Here is a 20,317-nt window from a genome sequence, read left to right on the forward strand (position 1 = left end):
GAAAAGTGCCCATTCCCCTCACCAGCCATACAGTGGCGCGGACCCCGACCTAAGCCAGTCAGAGCTGACTCATTCCAGTTAAAGGAAGCTGACTGTGGGCCTGCGGCTCGTCCCAGGTCCTCGCACGGCACAGCGGCTTGAAATGGGCCATGGCTGAGAGCTTTGCCATGGAAATCATGGAACAGTACAAATCAGGACCCCACCACCCACCCCAGAACCTGTTCAACTAAACTAACACATCACAGCCGGGAAGCCAGTTGCGGCCGGGCTGGCACAATCCATCCGCTTCGGTGCTGCTGACGCGTTCAGCAAATGCCACTGTGGAGGCGCTGGTTATACCGAAACCCCCGCCGCGGTAGATCGAGGCCAGATCGGTCACTGGTTGGTGGACAGAAGGGGGGCGGTGGAACCCACAGAGCTGTTCCTGAGTGGGATTATGCTGAACAAAAGGAGTGGAGCCATCGGGTTGATTGAGAATGAGCAGGAGCCGGGGCTTAGGTCTGCCTGAGGAAGCGCAGCATGAGCTCCGGTGAGGGAGGAAGGAGCGTGCGCGCGGCAGGGGTTTGCCCACGGCGTCGGCAGAGGCCGTCCCAGCAAGTGAACGTCCAAACCAGCCGCAAGCGGAGACCTTTGCGGACGCTCACAAGCACTGTTTGGGGAGTCCTGACAAAGACCACTGCACGCCCTTGCGTTGATTTAATCCCAAACTGTAATCTACCCAGTGTCCTCTGCTGCCCTCTGCAGACAGCTGTTGGGATCTCAGGGGCAGAAACAGGTGGTTAAAGCTGGGCTGTTCTCAGTACTCAAAACTTAAAAACTTAAGCCAGTACTTAAAAACTCAAGCCAGAGGATATAATCAGAACTTTGTTCCATTGTGACTGAATGTAACTCTAGATGTTGTTTCTAAAGGGGATTAAAAAAAAGTTGTTTCTAAAGGGGATAAAAAAATTATACCAAATTTAGTGCTAGCGTAGTCCTGTGTTAATCGTTTTAAACTTGCTTATGATTTCCAAGATACCTAATTTTTGTAAAGACCCGCAATAAATTTTTACCTGAAAAAAAATAGGTCATTTGGTTAGGAACTGGAGAAAACACCAGTGTCCCATTAGATAATACAGTTTCCTGGAGGTCAAAAATACTCATCTTGTTCTTAATCCAAGAATATGTGAGAGAACTGTGAGTAAATGGCAAAAAACCCCTTTCTCCTTCCTCATGGGAAAATTACTGCAGGTTAACCTTCTGCTGTATTGCTTTTCTAGAAAGCTTGATTAAAGGTGGAATGTCAGTGGTATATTCAGGCTACGTTCCCTACTTTTAAAAAAGACCCAATTTGGAAAACTGTACATGGCTTGGGAAGACTGTAGATGAGTTATAATACCTGGTAGAAGACCATAGCTTTGGGATTCCCTGGACCTTATAGTGGAGACACAATGTAAGGTGTTACTGGAGAATGAAGTCATAGAGTATAAACACCATGCTCTGAACTCTCATCATTTACTGAGCAAGCTGGGCATAGATCATCTGGCATTTTGGCCAGTGTTTCTATAGAGAGAGAGGCCGGGCTGCGTACAGGTAAATATGTTCTGCATGTTAGCAGTCATGGCAGGGAATGGCAAGATTCTCTGGCTGGAAACTTGGCCCTGTCGGAAAGGAGGAGCCCCCGGACTCCAGTGGCTGGTATTAGTCGATTTTGTTACTCTTACTCAGACCTGTTGAGCCAGCTCTCTGCTAAGCCATCAAAAGGGAAAAGAAGATAGATCTACAGGGCGAAAGAAGATGTAGAGATTTAGTTTTTGTAAACCCACGTCTAACTCTTGAGGGCTCATTAAACATAAATATCTTCATTGGTTCTAACAGTCTTATTTCGCTTTCTCTGGGAGGAGTGACGTTTCGATGCTGCTGTCTGAGATTGGCTGGGACTGGGACATCAATAAGATCTCATGTAGTTAGGCCAGATAGGACGTGACATAGTCATCCCCAGGAGAAATTGACAGTGTGAGTCGACACCTAGAGCAACTTGGAAGGCTGTTCAGACTGTTTATCTGTTTTTATAGCAAACGAGAGCTCTTCACCATCAGCTTCCTCCAGACTTTCATCCAGACTTTTTCATCCCTATGAATCAGTCAGGATTCACCCAGAGAATCAGAATCCATAGAAAATATATAGGAAATATATGTATTAAGTCACTAACTGCAGGGAGTTGCCTTACGTGGTTGTGGGGGCTAGCAAGGCGGCAAGTGTGAAATCTGTAGGTCAGGCTGTCAGGAAGGGCAGGCTGGAGCTTCGGGGCGAGCTGAAGCTGCTGTCTCCAGGCAGAATTTCTTCTTCTGGGAAGCCTCAGTCTCTGAAGGCCTTTCAGCTGATTGAATCAGGCCCACCTGATGATCTTGGCTCTCTCCCTTACTAAGGTAACTGATCATAGACTCTTACCACACCTACAGAATACTTGCAAGGCAACAGCGAGGTTAGTGTTTGACTGGGTAACAGAGGACGGTAGCCTAGACGTCTGACATAAATAAAACTGACCCTCACGCCTCTATTAGTTATCTATCACTGCATAACAAATTACTCCAGAATTTAGTGGCTTACAACAACATTTATTATTTCAGTTACCTTGGGTCAGGAATCTGGGTGTAGCGTAGCTGAGTCTTTTGGGATCTTGCCATCTTATGAGGCTACAGTCATCATAAGACTTGACTGGGAAAGATCTGCTTCCCAGCTCACTCACATGATTGGTGGTAGGATTCGGTTCCTTGTAGGTTGTTGACTAAGGCCTCAGTTCTTCATGGCTGTTGACCAGAGGCCTCCCTTATTCCCAGCTACATGGGCCTCTCCATAGAGTATCTCACAGCATGGCAGCTTGCTTCATCGGAGAGCAAGAAAGAGAGAGAGCAAGAAAGAGTGCCAGTAAGTCAGTCTTTTGCAACCTAATCATGGAAGTAACATCTCATCACCTGTGCTGTATTCTGTTTGCTAGAAGCAAGTCACTAGTTCAGTCCACTGTCAAGAGGAGAGGATTATATAAGGGTGTGAATACCAGGAGGCAGGGTCATTGGGAACCATGTCAGAAGCTGCCTACGGTAATCCCGACCCATTACACAGTGTCGCTTCCTCTTGGGCATGATCCAGATTGGCTCTTCTTTTTCCATAATGATGAGTTCCACAGTGACCTCTCTGGCAAAGAAGACTAGCTACAGAACCGCTCAATGTCAGCCTACAGTTTCACATACTGGTGTTTTGATCTGATCAATATAATCTATTTGTTTGCTGAGCTTATATGGAATATATATTCATTTACTGAATTAAAAGTAGGTTTTCTATAAATGTCCATCCACTGAGGTCAGAACAAGTACGCCTACACAAAAAGGAGGCGAGTGTACTAGTCCCCCAATGCACCTCATTTTTTAGTACCTAATTCCTTGGTGCTTGGGAACTCAGCCAAGAGAGGTTAGCGTGGTTGAGGGTGACTTATAAATAGCGGAAGACAGCCGGCCCAGTCAGCCCTGCAGAGATCTTTACTGGGGAGGCTGACAGAATTTGTTATTGGAAGTCCCAATCCTTTGCTTATAGAGCCAGAAGTTGTAGTAGAGACTGTGGCCACACAGTCTGGATTTGTTGGGGCCAGACTCCAGATGCCTTTCCTGAGATGCAGTCCGTGCACACGAGCAGGTAGGTGTATAGCATAAAGTCTGACTTGATGAGCTGGGTTTGCTGTGTTTGTTTCCATAGAGAGGGACTGCACATGGTTTTGTCTTCAGTAGTGCAGTTCTCAGTGTCTCCGTGGCCTGGTCATACAGCCTTAGAGCGTTAGCATTGCCACTGGTAGAGTTCAGTCAGTCCCAAGGTGGTGCGAGGACCCCTGCCAGGATCACCATTTGAAGTTCTGCTCCTCGCCAGAACATCCAAGGCAATGGACCCGTTACTCCTCCAGTGGACGAATACAGCATTCCGTTGGATTTGCCCCACCTGGGGCAGGCTCTTTTATTAGAGAATTTGCTGTCTTTCCAGGTCTGAAGTCTTGTAGGTAAGGCCCCCATTGAGCTAGTAGTTCGGGTGAAGTAGTAAGTAAGCTTTTGTGGTGTCTCATGCAGAGGTTCTCAGATTTTCTTGGTTCATGGTGTCCCTAGTGGTGTCCTAAGTATGTCCATAGGCTAAAAGAAATACCTGAAAGTTCCATTTATTAAGTGAAGTCAAAAAAACTCAGTATTGTGTTCATGTAAGTATTATGTACATCCTAGTAACTGAGAAAGTAATACACAAAAATAAAAAACTATATTATTTCATTCTTAGCCACAATAACTTGCTAATGGGATATGTATGTGCCTGTTAGACACTGCACAGCTTCTCAAACCTTGGATCAGATTAGATACCACCTTATTTGCTGATCCACATCGATTTTCACATATATTTGCTTTTTTAAAAAAAATTTTTATATTTGCTTTTTTAATCACAGTTGCTGAAAACCCAGCCTTGCAAATACATGATGTCATCAAACAGAATGTAGCGTGGTCTAACTCTGAAACTGCATTATACCTCGAGCTAGTAGTTCATGCTGTGTCTGACAGATACCACGTATATCTGTGCTTGTCCTACAATTTTAATATATCCCTTGGGAGCCCTGTGAATTTCGGCCACTGTTTGGAAACTTCGGCCACCTGTTCGTGAAATTGGTTAAGGCTTTAGCAGCCTGGTTTGGCTCTTAACTGGAAGTCAGATTTCCATGTGATGGAACTTTCGGGGCTTTATCCTGTGGGACTTGAGAGAGAATCCATTGCGTGATAAGACAGCGTGTCGGAGAGTCCGGACTTTCTCGCAGTGCAAGGCTGGCAGTGGCTGCCCTGCAAAGGGAGGCAGAGCTTGTGTGCGGAAAGCTGGAGGGCAACAAACCCGCCTTAGTCTTGTTGCTGGAAATTCCAGCCAGCTGTGAGCTTGGTCACAGACACCTGTAGTTTCGGAGGATCCGAAGCAGATCAGGAGCTCCTGAGAGGACTTTATTTACGCTTGTCTGGACTGTTTCTGAGTCTTCTTACTGTAGAGCTCGCTGCTAAAACGACAACTTAGGTGGTTTTCCAGTGTGACTGGTGGGAACAGGCCCGACTCTTGTTCCTGTGGGTTCTTTTCCTGGCCTCCCGCAGTTTCCTCGCATGTGTAAGCTGATCAGTATTGTGCTCTATACTTGATCTCCGGAGCTCTCTGTGCAGCTAGCTACCTTCTCTTTAGGAGTCTATAAAAATCAAATTATCTTGGTAATTCTTTTGTGGAAAAAATTCAAGCTATTCCATGGTTATAATGTCATTCGAGTTTTCTACTTATTCTTGGGTTATTTTTGGTAAAGTCTGCTTTTCTAGGCACTTGTCTTCTATTTCAAGCTTATTGGCCTAAAGCTAGTCATAGTAATTTCTTGGTTTTTTATACCTACCAAATCTGTGCTTATAGTCTCTTCTTTCTTTCCTTATATATTATATTTCTGCCTTTTCCTGTTAATTTTTGGATCAGTGTCCTCCATTTTAACCCTACTACTTCTTTAGAAACCCGAAATAGTTTACTTTCTGAGGCTGAAACACTAATGAAAAATTAAATCCAAAGTCAAATAGGGAGGAGAGGGGCGCCTGGGTGGCTCAGTGGGTTAAAGCCTCTGCCTTTGGCTCAGGTCATGATCCCAGGGTCCTGGGATCGAGCCCCGCATCGGGCTCTCTGCTCAGCGGGGAGCCTGCTTCCTCCTCTCTCTCTCTCTCTGCCTGCCTCTCTGACTACTTGTGATCTCGGTCTGTCAAATAGATGAATAAAAATCTTTAAAAAATATATATAAATAGGGAGGAGAAATGCAGTCTTGAATAGATGGACCAGTGTTAAGCATTAAAGGAGATCCATCCTCTACCAGTGACAAGGCTCTCAAAAATATGGTGCAGAGGGATGCCTGGGTGGCTTAGTCGGTTAAACATCTCCTTCAGCCTAGGTCAGGATCCCAGGTCCTGAGATCGAGTCCTGCATCAGGCTCTTTGCCCAAAGGGGAGTCTGCTTCTCCCTATCCCCGCCACTCCCTCTGCTTGTGTGCATGCGCGCTCTCTCTTTCTCTCTTTCTGGCAAACACATAAAATATTTTTTAAAAAGTTTGGTGCATTAAAAAAATCACTTGGAATCCTTTTTAAAATGCAGATTACAAGGCATCACCCCTAGAAATTCTCTATCAGTAGTCCTGGCTAAGGCCCAGGAGTTTGCAATTTCAGTAAACACCCACATGATTCTGAAGTATGTGATTAGAAGACTACACTTTGAGAAACCTACTCTAATTTGTGGTACAGATGAAAGGTAAAGCTTTAAAATCCCCCAGTGTCTCTTCCCCTGGGTGAATCTCTCTATTATACCAATAGTTTTCTTAGTCACACCTTCCCTCACCTTTACCTTACCCTCAGCTCAGCCCTCTGAGTGAAACTTGCACTCTTTGCTCTCCTGCTAATGCAATATTTTGTAGCCTTTTTTTTTTTTTAAATTTCTAGCTTAGCTAGACACCTGAGGTTAGCCTCAGGGCACCATCCAAGTTCTAACGGATCCGTACCATTTCCTGGACCAGTGGAAACTGGACCAAGTCACCGAGATTCTTGGTTCAAACTCCACACACGGAACAGGATTTGAGAGCAGATTACAGAAAAGCGCATCTCTCGTAGTGAAGACAGACCTCTTAGGGATTCCCCCATTTTACATGGAGAGATTCATCCTCAGGTAGCTGAATATCCAGATTAGATCAGTGAGTCAGCCAGACCTGGAGAGGAGACCACAGAACCCTAGTCCTTCTCAGCATCCTGGGAAGCCCTCGTGGCCCATGCTGCCACCAAATCCGAACGTCCTCCCGCGGGAGTCGCTGCCTTCATGGCCGCGGGGCAGACCAGCGCTGTCCCTGCGCGTCATGCCTCAGAGGAGTCCCCCGGCTCTGGTGATTTTTGTATAAGGCCCTAGACTTAGCGAGAGGGTCTGGGGCCTTATAAAGATATAGTGGTAGATGCCATATTATGCCGTATTCTTGCTTTCCAAAAACTGTGGATTTCCTTAATATATAGATCAGTGTTCTGGAACAGACCACAGATCAATGTTCTGGGATAGACCAATATGTTTCTTCATGTGAATGTGAAGGATCTTTCTTTCTATATCCAAGGATCTTGAAGATCTGATTGTGATTCTTTTTCTCCAATGAATAGGCATTGTCATAGGGGCACGTGGGTGGCTCAGTTGGGTAAGCGTCTGACTCCTGATTCAGGCTCAGGTCATGATCTCAGGGTATGAGATCGAGCCCTTGTCGTGCTCAGTGCTGGATGGATGTGGAGTCTGCTTAAGATTCTCTCTCTGCCTCTTCCCTGCTCTTGTGCATGCACGCACCCATTCTCTCTTAAAAAAAAAAATCATAGTGAAAGGATAGATTTTCTGTTGAGGACATTTAGAATCTGGAGAGAAGATTGATTGAACAGACAGATAAATTTTTTCCAAACGTTTGCAGACTAATCATAGAATAGAATCAAAGTGTTAGCCTTGGATGGGCATTTGGAGGTTATTTGAAGCAAACTCCCAGTAAAAGATGCAGATAAGGAAGCTGAATTCCAGAAATGTTAGATGTTTTATCGAAGATCATATTGCTCTTTGATGGCTGTAATGTGAGCACAAAAATGTAGTTGTTCCTCATTTTGTATCCCGCCAAATTACGGATCCGGTAGATTAAAGCTGACACATTAGGTTACCAGTAGCTCTAAGACCGGTTTGAAATCTTTTCTAGGGCAGAGTGTGACTAATAAAGCTTTATCTTCATGTTTCAGGACTAAAAACGGAAAATTGCGTTGAGAACACAGGTAAGATACGCTGTTAAAATATTACCTCTGTGAGGGGAATGTTACTTCTCCCAGGTATGGGTCAGAGCCGTGCCACCATGTTGTCCTACTGCAGCCGTCATTTTCTCAGGGCTGAGCTGTGCCGCCGCCGCTGCTGCCACCACCAGTGCCTCGTCAGGTGGAGGGCCCACGAGCCTCTGTCGCCTGCTCTCCACCCCATGCCGTGCCTGTGGCCATTCTCGCGGACACTACGTTCACCTTGGGTGGGCAGGGACCATGCCACTCTCACCCTAGCCTGTCCTTGTAGGTGCTGAAGGCCTTTTTTGAAAGCCCCTACGTGATTCCTATGCACAGGGCTAGATTCATGTTCCCGTATTTTGATATCTTAGGAAATAACATTTGGGAGACTAAACAGGGAAGGAATAGAGTGCATATAGCTGAAGGGGGGAGACAGAGGACAGAATGGTAATGGGCCTGTCTCACCTTCCTGGGCATGGGGGATAGAAGGAGGTAACAAAAACAATCTTCCGTAGAGGACCGTGGGAAAGATTTGGGAGGATAAACAGGAATTCTAGGAGGGAGGAGCATTATCAGATAAGCCCAAGAGATTTGAACTAAAGGTTTCCGAAAGTTCTTTAGGCTAATACATGCTTTGGGTGGATCCTTTTGAAGATACCCTTGTTAAAAGATTTGGGAATAAAGGTCTGTTTCTAGCCGTGTTCCTGGCTAGTTTTTCTGTGAATTCTTCATGTAATTAAAATAAATCCATACCCATTTGTTTTTGAGATTGAAGTTTTAAATTTCTCATATTACTGTATTTTTGGAAGCCCACTTAAATCTTTTTTATGAATAAGCATTTAAAAATAGACTGAATCTGACATTTATTTACATCTGAGCATAGTACTCGGTAATGAAAAATGTCTGTGTTTCAGAACATCATCTCCCCATCTATCTCTACAACCCGGGTAAGTGGGCTCTAATTTTTTTTTTTTTATAATCCTTACATGGATGTTTAGTATTTATTAGCTCTTTCCTGTTTAGCAAATTCACTCCTTAGCTTAGGAAAGAGTACTTTGCAGATACGAAAGTATAACTTGAGAAATAAGAGAAGGGGAGAAAGGAATTTATTCTAGGGGAAACTTAGCTTTTTGTAAATGGAAGGTTGGGTCTCTGGAGATCTGAGTAATACAGAAACATTCTGGGGAGTAAGATTGGTAGGATCCAAAGGGCTAGTCACTCTTGACAGGCCTGCGGACCTCTTACGGAGAGCTCTGTATTCGTCACTGAGGTTAGCCTGTGTGGCACCACGCATCCAGATGAAAGGAGAAAAGCTACTCATTTTCATCTGTCAAATATGCTGATATTTGTTATCATTTGGCTAAATAAGATGTCTGGGTGATTGGATGCTTCCCCACTAAGTTTCCACTTCCGTTGATATGACTCAAACCACTTTTTGCATTTAAGTTCCTTATTATGTGTTCGGCCCCTGTAGCTATAATAAGTTTTTCTTCACTGAAGAGAGAAAAGCATGTGGCTTTTCCTTAAGTACGATATTTGGAAGATACTTCCTGTCCCGAAGGGAAGCGAGCGCCTGAGGACCTGCATGGCCTCACTTCTTACTGGCCCACTGCAGATGCAAGTTTTACTGGTCGTTTCACAGGTACTTCAGCCCAGTCTTCAAGACGGACGTTTTTCTACCTCATTGAGATCCCCAGGAGACTTTCTCTGTGTGATGATTTTTCTTAAGAAAGGGGGCCAGAGGAAGGTTCCAGCCCAATCTGGTGCATTTAGATTCTGGCTGACACTTAAATTTAGTAGCTCTAGTTTATTGGACATACCAAGTGGTTCTTTATGGTTCTAGTATCTGAGAATTGTTTGCTGTAACTATAGTAATTCTCAGTTATTTTGTTTTATCATTAAAACGGATAAGTTTCTTCTTATAACTTAGGTGAGAAAGACCAGAACCTTGAAGACACTGGTAAGATATTTTTGTAAACTCCGGGGGTTTTCATTTGCAGTATAGCTCTCTTAGGGATGGAAACAGGCAAGCATGACACAGTCAGGAAGAGAAGACGACGGAACCCACTCTAACTTACTAGTTTGGTCTGTCAGAGCCCTCCTGAGTTACAGATTGACCTTTATAAGATAACGCAGCTGCCTTCTTTCTTGCTTAACTCTCCCATTTATCTCCAAGATGACCAGAGAGCATTTAGAGGCATGACATGAGGAACTAGTTCTAAAGGGCCTGTTTCCTGTGCTCGCTTTGACAGCACATATACTAAAGAGCGTATTTTCTGCTTTTATGTTAGCTGTCGCAGGATAGAGGAAGGTGTGACTTCACAGACTCTTGTAACCTAGGGTGTTGGCAGGGGCATTGAAAAGTGTCACTGTTTTTTTCTAAATTACAGTGATTTTGTGTATTTATTTCTGTTTCCAGCAATCTGAGTAATAGATGCTTTTAGCTATATCCATCTGATTATTTCGTGTATTTTGAAGTACAGCTCATTCCCAAGTTTTTGGTTTTTTGTCTTTTTTTAATAATATTACTCAAATGTCCTCAAGGGTGCTGGGACAGGGACACTCATAAATTAATGGTAAGATTATAAATTGGAACTTTTCTGAAGGACGGTTTGATGGTACGTATTATTAGCCTTAAAAATGTCCATACCTTTTAACCTAGTTATAGCACATTAAGATTTGTACTAAGGAAATAAAGATTTGTGTACAAAATGGTTAGAGTGTGTGGTGGCCAAAATTTCTAAATAATCTTAGTGTCCAACAGTTGGATATTGTTAAATAATATCCATATAATGAAACACTAAACAACTTAAAAATCGTATATTTTTTAAAAGATTTATCCATTCAAAAGAGAGAGAGAGAGCGCACATGCACACATGTGAGCAGGGGGATGGGCAAAGGAAAGAGAAGCTGACTCTATGCCGAGCCACCCAGGTACCCCTAAAAATCATATTTTTGAAAAATATGAGAAAGTGCTTATGATATAGTGGCAAGTAAAATATGTAAAAAAGCATATGAACTGTAATAGCAGTTTATTTAAAAATTTCAAAAGAGGGGCACCTGGGTGGCTCAGTTGATTGGGCATCCGACTCTTGATTTCAGCTCAGGTCATGATATAAAGGTTATGAGATCGAGCCCTGCATCAGGCTCTGTGCTTAGCGGGAGTCTGCTTATCTGTCTGTCTCTCTGTCTCTCTTTCTTGCCCCCACTTTTGCCCTCCCCCCACTTGTGCTCACTCATGTGCTCTCTCTCTCTCTAAAATAAGTGAATTGTGAGTGTCAAAAGATACAAACTTCGGTTATAGGAGACCCAAGTACTGGAGATGTAATGTATAACAGGATGAGTAGAGCAGCGCAGCGGTGCAGCGTATTTGAAAGTTTCTAAGAGAGTAGGTTTTGAGAGTTCTTACCACAAGGAGAAAAGCCATTTTTTTCTTTTTTTAAATATCTGTATGAGATGCTGGGTGTTAATTGTGATCATTTCACAACAAATGTAAGTCGCAGCATTACACATACACCTTAAACTTACACAGTGCTATCAGTTACATCTCAGTAAGGCAATAAAAAATGCTTAAAATGGTATCAATATATACATAGCAAAGAAATTGAAAGGAGATATACCCAAAATACTGAAGATGAGTAGCTCTGAGATCTGGGATTATGAGTAATTTTTAATGATTTCCTGTGTTTTTCCAACTTATCTGTAATTATAATGTATTATGTAATCAAGAAGTTTTATTTTTAAGAATATGACAAATGTAGGTGGGAGTCTTTGGATTGAATCTTAAAAAAATAAAATGAAAAAAGAGCTGTTTTGCATAATCTAGGAGAGAGCCTGGGTGGCTAGACATAGTTGTTCTCACCGTAAATCAATCAAGCTCCAGTGGATTAAATTTCTCCCCTTTTACCCTGGTCCCTGCCGTCTCTCAAAGCTTTTAGTTTTCCACTGTAAATTGCCATATAAATACAAGGTAAATTAATTTTCAAGTTGATTGCGTTTTTCACTGAAGAGTTTCTGTTCTCATCTTTAGGAATGAAAAGCCAGGAGTCCCCACTCTTACCTGGTAGGTGGTCTTTTCCTTACCCTCTAAAACTAGCTGCAAGGTTAGGAGGAGACATAAGGGCTGACTCCTAGGACTCAGGACATTCCTGGACATGGAGAGTTTGAGCAACGAGTTAAGCCAGAACAGAGGTACTGCATTAATTCATGCTTACTTAGTATGGTCCATGCAGTACACCAAGCACTTGTACGACTTATTTCCCTTAATCATCACTTATTACAGACCTACAATGTATTTCTTTTGTGTAAATAAGGAATTGAAGCTCAGAGGATTCAGAAGACTGACCAGTCAGAGAGCTGATAATTATGATGACAATAGAACTAAACCAAGTAGAGTCTTTTTTTTTTTCATTTTATTTTATTTTTCAGTGTTCCAAGATTCATTGTTAATGCACCACACCCAGTGCTCCATGCAATACGTGCCCTCCTTAATACCCACCACCAGGCTCACCCAAGTAGAGGCTGAAACTCAGTACAGTTTCATTTAAAAGCTGCTGTACTAGGACTGCCTTGCAAAGATAAGATGGGAGAGAGAGGGGCCAGATCCTGGAAGTTCTTAAAGTCCAGGCCAAGCACTGGGCTTTGTCAAAGAGCCATTGAAAGGTGTTTTTGTTGTTACTGTTTTCTTCTTCCTTTTTTCAGGGTTGGAGGGGGGGAGGTGTAGACAAAAGAGAGCATTCACAGTGCAAGGTAACTGATTAATACTCATTTCTGTCTTGAGGTATGAGAAGCCATGAAGCCACCCAAATACCTGGTAAGACGGCTTTCTCTTTACTCTCTGGGCCCAAGTGTGAGATGAGAAGAATTCCCCCAGGCATTAAAGAATATGTTATCATGAGACTCTTATTCATTAACATTTGCCTTACAGCTGCCTACTAACCATTCTTCACATTTAGCTGGGGTAGAGAGTAGAGAGGAAAAAAGTGTCTTTCTTCTCTAGTGTACATGTGTTCCCGGAGCGGGAAAGTTAGCCTGTTCGGGGCACGGCTGAAGGCAAGGGTGCTGGAAGCCGGAGGTGTGCAAGCCAGCACCTTCTAGGTTCTACAGCTGAAGTTACTCGGTAGAAAGTTCAGCTTCAGCAGAAAGCTGACTTTTAGCTTTGGCTAGGAACTCCGCATCTAGAATTTACCAGCTAACAAAATACAGTCTTCTGGCATATGGATGAACTCAGTGCGGTGCCGTGGCAGAAGGCTCCTCTAAGCTTGACGGAGGTTTGCACAGCGCGGGTTCTCGCAGCCCGAAGTTGTTAATAAAGAGTCAGAAACTACACCGCAGTGGGAGCTTTGGCACGTGTATCACTTAAGCTCATGAGATAGGAGCTGGGAAAATGTACTCCCTGGAGCAAACTGTAAGTCACTGAGAACTTCTTTCTCACTTAGGAATGAAAATTCCAGAAACTGTTTCACTACCAGGTAAGCAGTAGTTGGCATAGGAGAGAGGAAGCTGCCAGTCTGGGGGGTATAGTTATAGTTGTCACCATTAGAGGATGCAGGGGAGCCTAAGAACTTGGCACAAGATCAGGTAAGTGAGTAAAGGACCCACGTCTCTTAACTTACGACGTAGTACCCACCCCTTAAGACTTGTGAGTCTTCAGGTGACTTTCCAGTTTCATTTCACCATGGCCGATTCAGCTTGCCTATCAGATACAACCGTGAAACTGCTAAATGGGTATTTAAACGGCGTGAGGCTGTTGGTGAGGACAAGGCCCGAGCTTCGGTGGCCAGAGAGACTGCCCAGTTATTTCTGTCAAGTTCCTCAGAAGAGGCTCAGAACTTACGCTTATAGAGGAGGAAAAAGGCCCCTAAACTTAATTTTTTTCCTGGGACAAAGAGAAGTCTATTTTTTAAAAGTAGGCATAATTTACAAGAGAGCTATGGACAGTAATAACACTTTTCTGCCTCAGAATTGTTATCTTTCAAATAGGCTAATACTTGTCATGCTTACCTTACGGGGATATCTCTACGGACTAGAAAAACACAAAATCTCATGTAGTATTTTGAAAATAATTTTTGATATGCCTTATTATTATATAATGAATATTATGTAATGATATAATTGATAAGTGATATAATGATACAATTATATAATTATATAATGAATATTATATAATGAATAGCACGGTGCTGAGCTTTGCCTAACATCTGTGGAAAGAGCACCGCGCTGTGTGCAGAAACCGAATACGCACAGTTAACCGCCTCTCAGATACGGGCCTGGAGAGAAGGTCCGGCGGCTCTTCTACAGTCACCCGGTTTTGTTCTGTTAGGCCACGTGTTTATTTGCTCACAACTTTGAAGTGAACCTCTAACAACACTGATGGCCCATCTTGTGTGTCTACAACTCCTCAGCTGAGTGACCTGAGTCGGCACAGGGTTCTCATTGGCTCCTTCGAGGCACGGTGGTTATCTGAAAGGCAGCTGTCCAGCCGGGTAGGGAATGAGCACAGGCTGTGTAGACAGACCCAGTTTCATTAAGTCTCTTCTCTGCCATTTTCCACTGGGTAACTTTGTATAAGTTATTTCACATTTCTTTGCTTCTGCTTCCAAATCTGTAAAGTGAAGAAAACATTGTCTAGCAGGACTGATTGAAGTCCTAATGAGATAAAGTTTGGCAAAATGAATGGTAGTTTAAAGTAGTAGTAAATGGTAGTTGTCATTATTATCATCTGAAATTCTTTCTCATTTAGGAATAGAAGTGGTACAACTGGATGAAAAACCTGGTAATAAATTCTTTATTGGGGGTGGAGGTATCATGGTTTTCTAGGTCCTTTACCTTCATCATTCAGTTAGCTCAGCCGTAAGGGGGCAAAGGGAAACACCTGGACTGTCCATCTCCTGAGACCCCAGTCTGCAAGCCAGAAGGAGAAAAGGCTGAGAAGCCAGTGAGAGCAGCAGGCTGCGGTGATGGCTGTCTGGGCTAAGCACAGGAAAAGACAGCTGGCTGGCAGCTGCAGGGGTCTATTCCAGAAGGGGACAGGAGGCTTCCCAAGATAAGGGGGCTACTGTGAGGGGATCCGTAGTAATTGGAACAGCATCATCAAAGAGCCGTCCGTGGGAACGCTACAGCATAAGACCGTTCTGTGTTCTCACTGCACTCGCCATGTCCTCCAACAAATAGGCCACTACGTTTTGCTGGGAATGTTTCGTATTGTGCTCTCTCCTAGAAAAATGTGTGTAGGGCGGGTTTTTAAGAAGTGTCAAAAAACATTTACACAGGATCTCACTCAATCCACTTAAATATTGTTATTGCCATTTTAGAGATAAAGATATGGGATATAGTAAGTTTGAGGAACCTGTTAAAGACGGGAAAGAGAAAACTGGGACTCAGACTTACCAAATTTTGTTCACCTTCTGTCATATGACCCTTGTCTTCCAACCAGATGTAGTTACAGAAAATACACCTCTGTCCTGGGCTCCTAGAATTGGTATTTGGCTTCAAAGCTGTCAAAATATGGCCATATCGGAATATTTCAGGGCCAGTATAGCATTGTAATTGAGGTCATATATCACAGTAATTGAGAGCAGAGGCTTTAAAGTTAGACATTGCTGCCACTGACTACCTCTGTGATTTTATGCAAGTTTTGAGGAACATCTGTATAATACTGATAACTATACCTACCTGCTGAGACTGTAAGAAACGTGATGATGTACATAAATCATCTGCACAAAGTATGACACACAGAAAGCACTCAACGATAGGTATTAATGTTGTACTTGGGAATCTTAGTTCAGTGTCCAGAAAAAGTACTTTTTTTGTAAATAAAATTTTAATCTTTCTTTTAATGAAAACACATATACATAATGGTGAAAAAAAATTCAAAGAGCACAAGTGAGTGAAAATTAAACCCTTCCTCAACCCCATTCATAAATCTAAATGTGACACTGCCCTGCAGACCCATTTTCAGAGACAAGCAAGTTTGCCTAATCATTTAATCAGATTTTTCTCTTCTGGGTAAATAGATGTATAATATAATTAACCCAAAATCTGTTCATATTTTAGAAGACAAAAGTCAAGAAGGTATCGGCAATCCTGGTAAGAAATATTTCATTTCCTTAGTTGATAAATGTCTGATCTGCAGTATAGAAAAAGTGACAGACTTATTTTTCAATGATAGGTACAAAGTTTGAAGAGTTTAAAGCATCATCATATGGGATATAATGTCATATCCAAATGCTTATTAGTGTGATATGGTGGGAGTAACTTCATTTCTTAAGCAATCATTTTCAACTGTGTGTTTTGTTTAGAGCAGTGGTTCTCAACCCTCTCAACCCAGTCTCCCTTTTTATAACAAATATTTATAAAGCCTTTATAGTGTCCTGGAATAACATTCATAGATAAGAAGACCGTCTTGCACCCATAAGAATATCAATATAATGTCCTAATTATAATTTATAACAAAATTGCATAGGTTTCAATATGTAAGGGCCTACATTATACTAAAAGAAATAAAGGACAGATGATTGTATTTATTTATACAAATTGGATTTAAGGAGGGCATGTGATGTAACGAGCACTGGATATTGTATAAGACTAATGAATCACTGACCTCTACCTCTGAAACCAATAATACATTATGTGTTCATTGAATTTAAATAAAAATTAAAGAAAAAAATAACTTGAAAAAATAACTTGAAGCAGTATGCTCTTGTTAGAGATCCTGAAGATTACCTACAAATGGAAATGATTTATAAAAGGAACAAAATTTTGTCTTAAGACAAGGAAATACTCAAGATCAAGATCCTAATTCACGGTTTCCCTACACTCATGCCAACATGAGTGTACATGCTGATAACTTTTAGTAGGGTGGTCCCATTAAAGACAAATTTAGCTATTTTAAAAATATTTTATTTATTTGAGAGAGAGGAGGAGAGAAAGCATGAGCATGGGGGAGTAGCAGAGGCAGAGGGAGACGGAGGAGCCGACTCCCTGCTGAGCAGGGAGCCCATGTGGGCTTGATCCCAGGACCCTGAGATGATGACATGAGCCCAAGGCAGACTCTTAACCAACTGAGCCACCTAGGCACCCCAACAGATTTAATTCTTAAAAAATATATATTTACACCTGACAAATTCCAAACTGCCTGGTAGGGGGCGGTATTGATCCCTTGAGAAACACTGGTCTGTAGTAACAAACTACTGTATGAGTCTACCTGCCCGTCCCTTTCCCCATCTGTATACATACCACCGCATGTTTGTAATTATGGTTGAGTAAATTGATAACAGGAGTTAAAGACTTATAAAATTTAAAGGGGGATGGGAGAGGGTGGTGGGGAAATGGACATTGGGGAGGGTATGTGCTATGATGAGTGCTGTGAAATGTGTAAACCAGACGATTCACAGACCTGCACCCCTGGGGATAAAAATACATTATATGTTTATTAAAATAAAAAAATTAAAGACTTATAAAATTTATTGGCTGTTTCTCTAGGCCTTGTGTATGAAATCTGAGTGTGATTCCATTTGGATACTTCCCAGTCCTCCCTTGTACAGTCTAAGCCAAAACACAGCCATCATTCAGTTACATAATTCAGTGTGAAACAGATCATCCTCACATGATGGACTCTACTGTTTCTTTTCACTCGTTCAGGTGAAAGGGAAACCATTTCCTCCAGACCAGTGATCCATGTATGGAGGGAAAAAGTTAATTTTTTTTTCAGTTGGCAGGGCTTATTGTTTAAAAATGCAGCTGTATTTAATCACATATTGGTAACTACTAGCATATACATATGAAATACAGTCTTGAAATAGAATCAAACTCTACCTTGCATGTATATACAGAAAATGAAAGCAAAAAATTGCTAAGAAATTCTAGAGAACTTGAAGAACAACAAAGGTATCTTGTCTACAGAGATATTAAAAAGGCTATGGAGGGTGCCTGGGTGGCTCAGGGGCACCTGGGTGACTCAGTGGATTAAGCCTCTGCCTTTGGCCCAGGTCATGATCTCAGGGACCTGGGACCGAGCCCTGCATCGGGCTCTTTGCTCAGCAGGGAGCCTGCTTCCCCCTCCTCCACCTGCCTTTCTGCCTACTGCCTACTCTCTGTCAAATAAATAAATAAAATCTTAAAAAAAAAAAAAAAAGCTGTTGAATCCTAGGTAAAAACTATGGCAGCACACCCTGGTGATATACATGAAAATACAGCCTGAAATCTGTAATGAACTGTACTTATTCCAACATTGTTCCTGGTTAGCGTTTGAGGAACGTTTGTAGTTCAACTTGAACATCTACGTAAGGGTACCTGGTTTAGGTGCATGAGACTGGCTGTCAGGAATGACATGTGTCAGTGACTGTGTGTTCTCATCAACAGCTCCAGATCCAGATCCGGTTCCAGTTCCAGGTCCCAAAACCCACCCCTCTGCATCCTCTGGCGAAATGCTCCTTCTGCTGCCGGCGACATTCATCATTTCAATCATTGCTTCTGCTATAAATCTCTTTGTTGCTTTGTAGTCTAATGTATACTTTATTTACTTAAAATATATTCAAGGAATCCCACAGGAAACCAGCAACAGGAATGATGTATTTTTTCACTTGTTCATCAAAGTCATTTGATAAAATGAGAACTGAGTATTTGTTATTTACTTTGTAAATTCACAGTTGGTCCAGATATATCATAGAATTCATTTTTCATTTATTTCTATATTTATGATTGCAAAAAAATTCCTGTATCCTTCTGATTGAATTCAATAAAAGACTTTAAGTTTATTGAATATAATTTCAGTAGAATTGCCAGATATTAAAATATCCAGTACCATTCGTGATGAACATGAATTTAATTCCTAAATTAGAATTTTATTTATTATTTTTTATTTATTTTTATTTTTTTAAAGATTTTATTTATTTACTTGACAGAGAGCACGTAGGCAGAGAGGCAGGCAGAGAGGGGGGAGGCAGGCCCACCGAGGAAGCAGAGAGCCCGATGCAGGACTTGATCCCAGGACCCTGGGATCACGACCTGAGCCAAAGGCAGCGGCTTAACCCACTGAGCCACCCAGGCGCCCCCTAAATTAGAATTTTAAAGAAGTTTTACTCATTTTTGAAGGATCAAACTTTGACTTCAAATACTATCATCTGACAATCTCTTCATCTTCCCTTGATATATAAACACTTTGTATTTCTGTAAACATGACTGTTTACCAAGTTTTTCACATATAATCCCTGACTTAAATCTCATATTAATTGAGGAAAATAGACAGTAGTGAAGGAGTGTATATGCTAAGTAAGCAAGGAAAAAATGAGATTATACACTATAATTACTCTTTTCCCCAGGGTATTGTGGTAGTTGAATAGTGACTGCTTTAGGCATGGGCTTTGCTAACGGGCACTTGTTTAAATTTTGCATTTTTTTTTTAAGAATTTATTTATTTGACAGAGATCACAAGTAGGCAGAGAGAGAGGAGGAAGCAGGCTCCTTGCTGAGCAGAGAGCCCGATGTGGGGCTCGATCCCAGGACCCTGAGATCATGACCTGAGCCGAAGGCAGAGGCTTTAACCCACTGAGCCACCCAGGTGCCCCATAATTTTGCAGTGTTTCAAAAAGGATTTAAGTCTGGGGTGCCTGGGGGGCTTAGTCGTTAGGTGTCTGCCTTTGGCTCAGGTCATGATCCCAGGGTCCTGGGATCGAGCCCTGCATCGGGCTCTCTGCTGGGCAGGAAGCCTGCTTCTCCCTCTCCCACTCCCCCTGCTTGTGTTTCTTCTCTTGCTGTGTCTCTCTCTGTCAAATAAATAAACGAAATCTTTTAAAAAAAATAAAAAATAAAAGGATTTAAGTCTGCCTTGAAAGATAAGAGGAAAAACTACTTAAAATCTAGACTTAGGTGTTACGGGTTCAATGCTTTTTTTTTTTTTTTAAAGACTTTATTTAATTTATTTGACAGAGAGAGAGGTCACAAGTAGGCAGAGAAGCAGGCAGAGAGAGAGGGGGAAGCAGGCTCCCCGCTGAGCAGAGAGCCCAGTGTGGGGCTCGATCCCAGGACCCTGGCATCACGACCTGAGCCGAAGGCAGACGCTTAACACACTGAGCCACCTAGGCGCCCCTCAATGCGTTTTTTTAAAAACGTTGTCTGCACACTCCCTCCCACCCCCAAATGTGGCTTATTTATATATATATATTTATTTATTTATTTATTTATTTGGAAGGTTTTCTTTATTTGTCAGAGAGGGAGAGAGATCACAAGCAGGGGGAGTGGGAGAGGGAGAAGCAGGCTCCCTGCTGAGCAAGGAGCCCAATGTGGGACTCAGTTGCAGGGTCCTGGCACCATGACCTGAGCTGAAGGTGGACGCTTAACTGACTGAGCCACCCAGGAGTCCCTAGATTTCCTTCCCTTTATGGCTGAGTGATATTCCACTGGATCTATACCACAACTTCTTTGTCCATTCGTTTTCAGTGGACACTGGGTTGTTCCATATCTTGTCTATGATAAATTATCCTTCA

General features: G+C 42.4%; 1 protein-coding gene across 14 annotated transcripts in view; it reads left to right on the forward strand.

The window, feature by feature from the left end:
- ART3 (ADP-ribosyltransferase 3 (inactive)) overlaps nt 1-18,653 on the forward strand; it is a 143,229-nt gene extending 124,576 nt beyond the window's left edge. For 4 of the 14 annotated variants that reach the window (XM_080797510.1, XM_080797511.1, XM_080797509.1 and 1 more), the window contains 9 exons: nt 7,803-7,835; nt 8,747-8,779; nt 9,763-9,792; nt 11,863-11,895; nt 12,613-12,645; nt 13,271-13,303; nt 14,575-14,607; nt 15,888-15,920; nt 18,195-18,653. In XM_080797510.1, coding sequence (XP_080653636.1) covers nt 7,803-7,835; nt 8,747-8,779; nt 9,763-9,792; nt 11,863-11,895; nt 12,613-12,645; nt 13,271-13,303; nt 14,575-14,607; nt 15,888-15,920; nt 18,195-18,334 — 401 coding nt within the window. In that variant the 3' untranslated portion in view covers nt 18,335-18,653. Of the gene's footprint in view, nt 1-7,802; nt 7,836-8,746; nt 8,780-9,744; nt 9,793-11,862; nt 11,896-12,612; nt 12,646-13,270; nt 13,304-14,574; nt 14,608-15,887; nt 15,921-18,194 lie in introns of all 14 variants that reach the window. The other 10 variants (XM_080797503.1, XM_080797515.1, XM_080797514.1 and 7 more) reach the window with 6 other exon arrangements.
- Nucleotides 18,654-20,317: the final 1,664 nt, after the last annotated feature.

Source organism: Martes martes (assembly GCF_963455335.1).
Source record: "Martes martes genome assembly, chromosome: 2".
NCBI lineage: Eukaryota > Metazoa > Chordata > Mammalia > Carnivora > Mustelidae > Martes > Martes martes.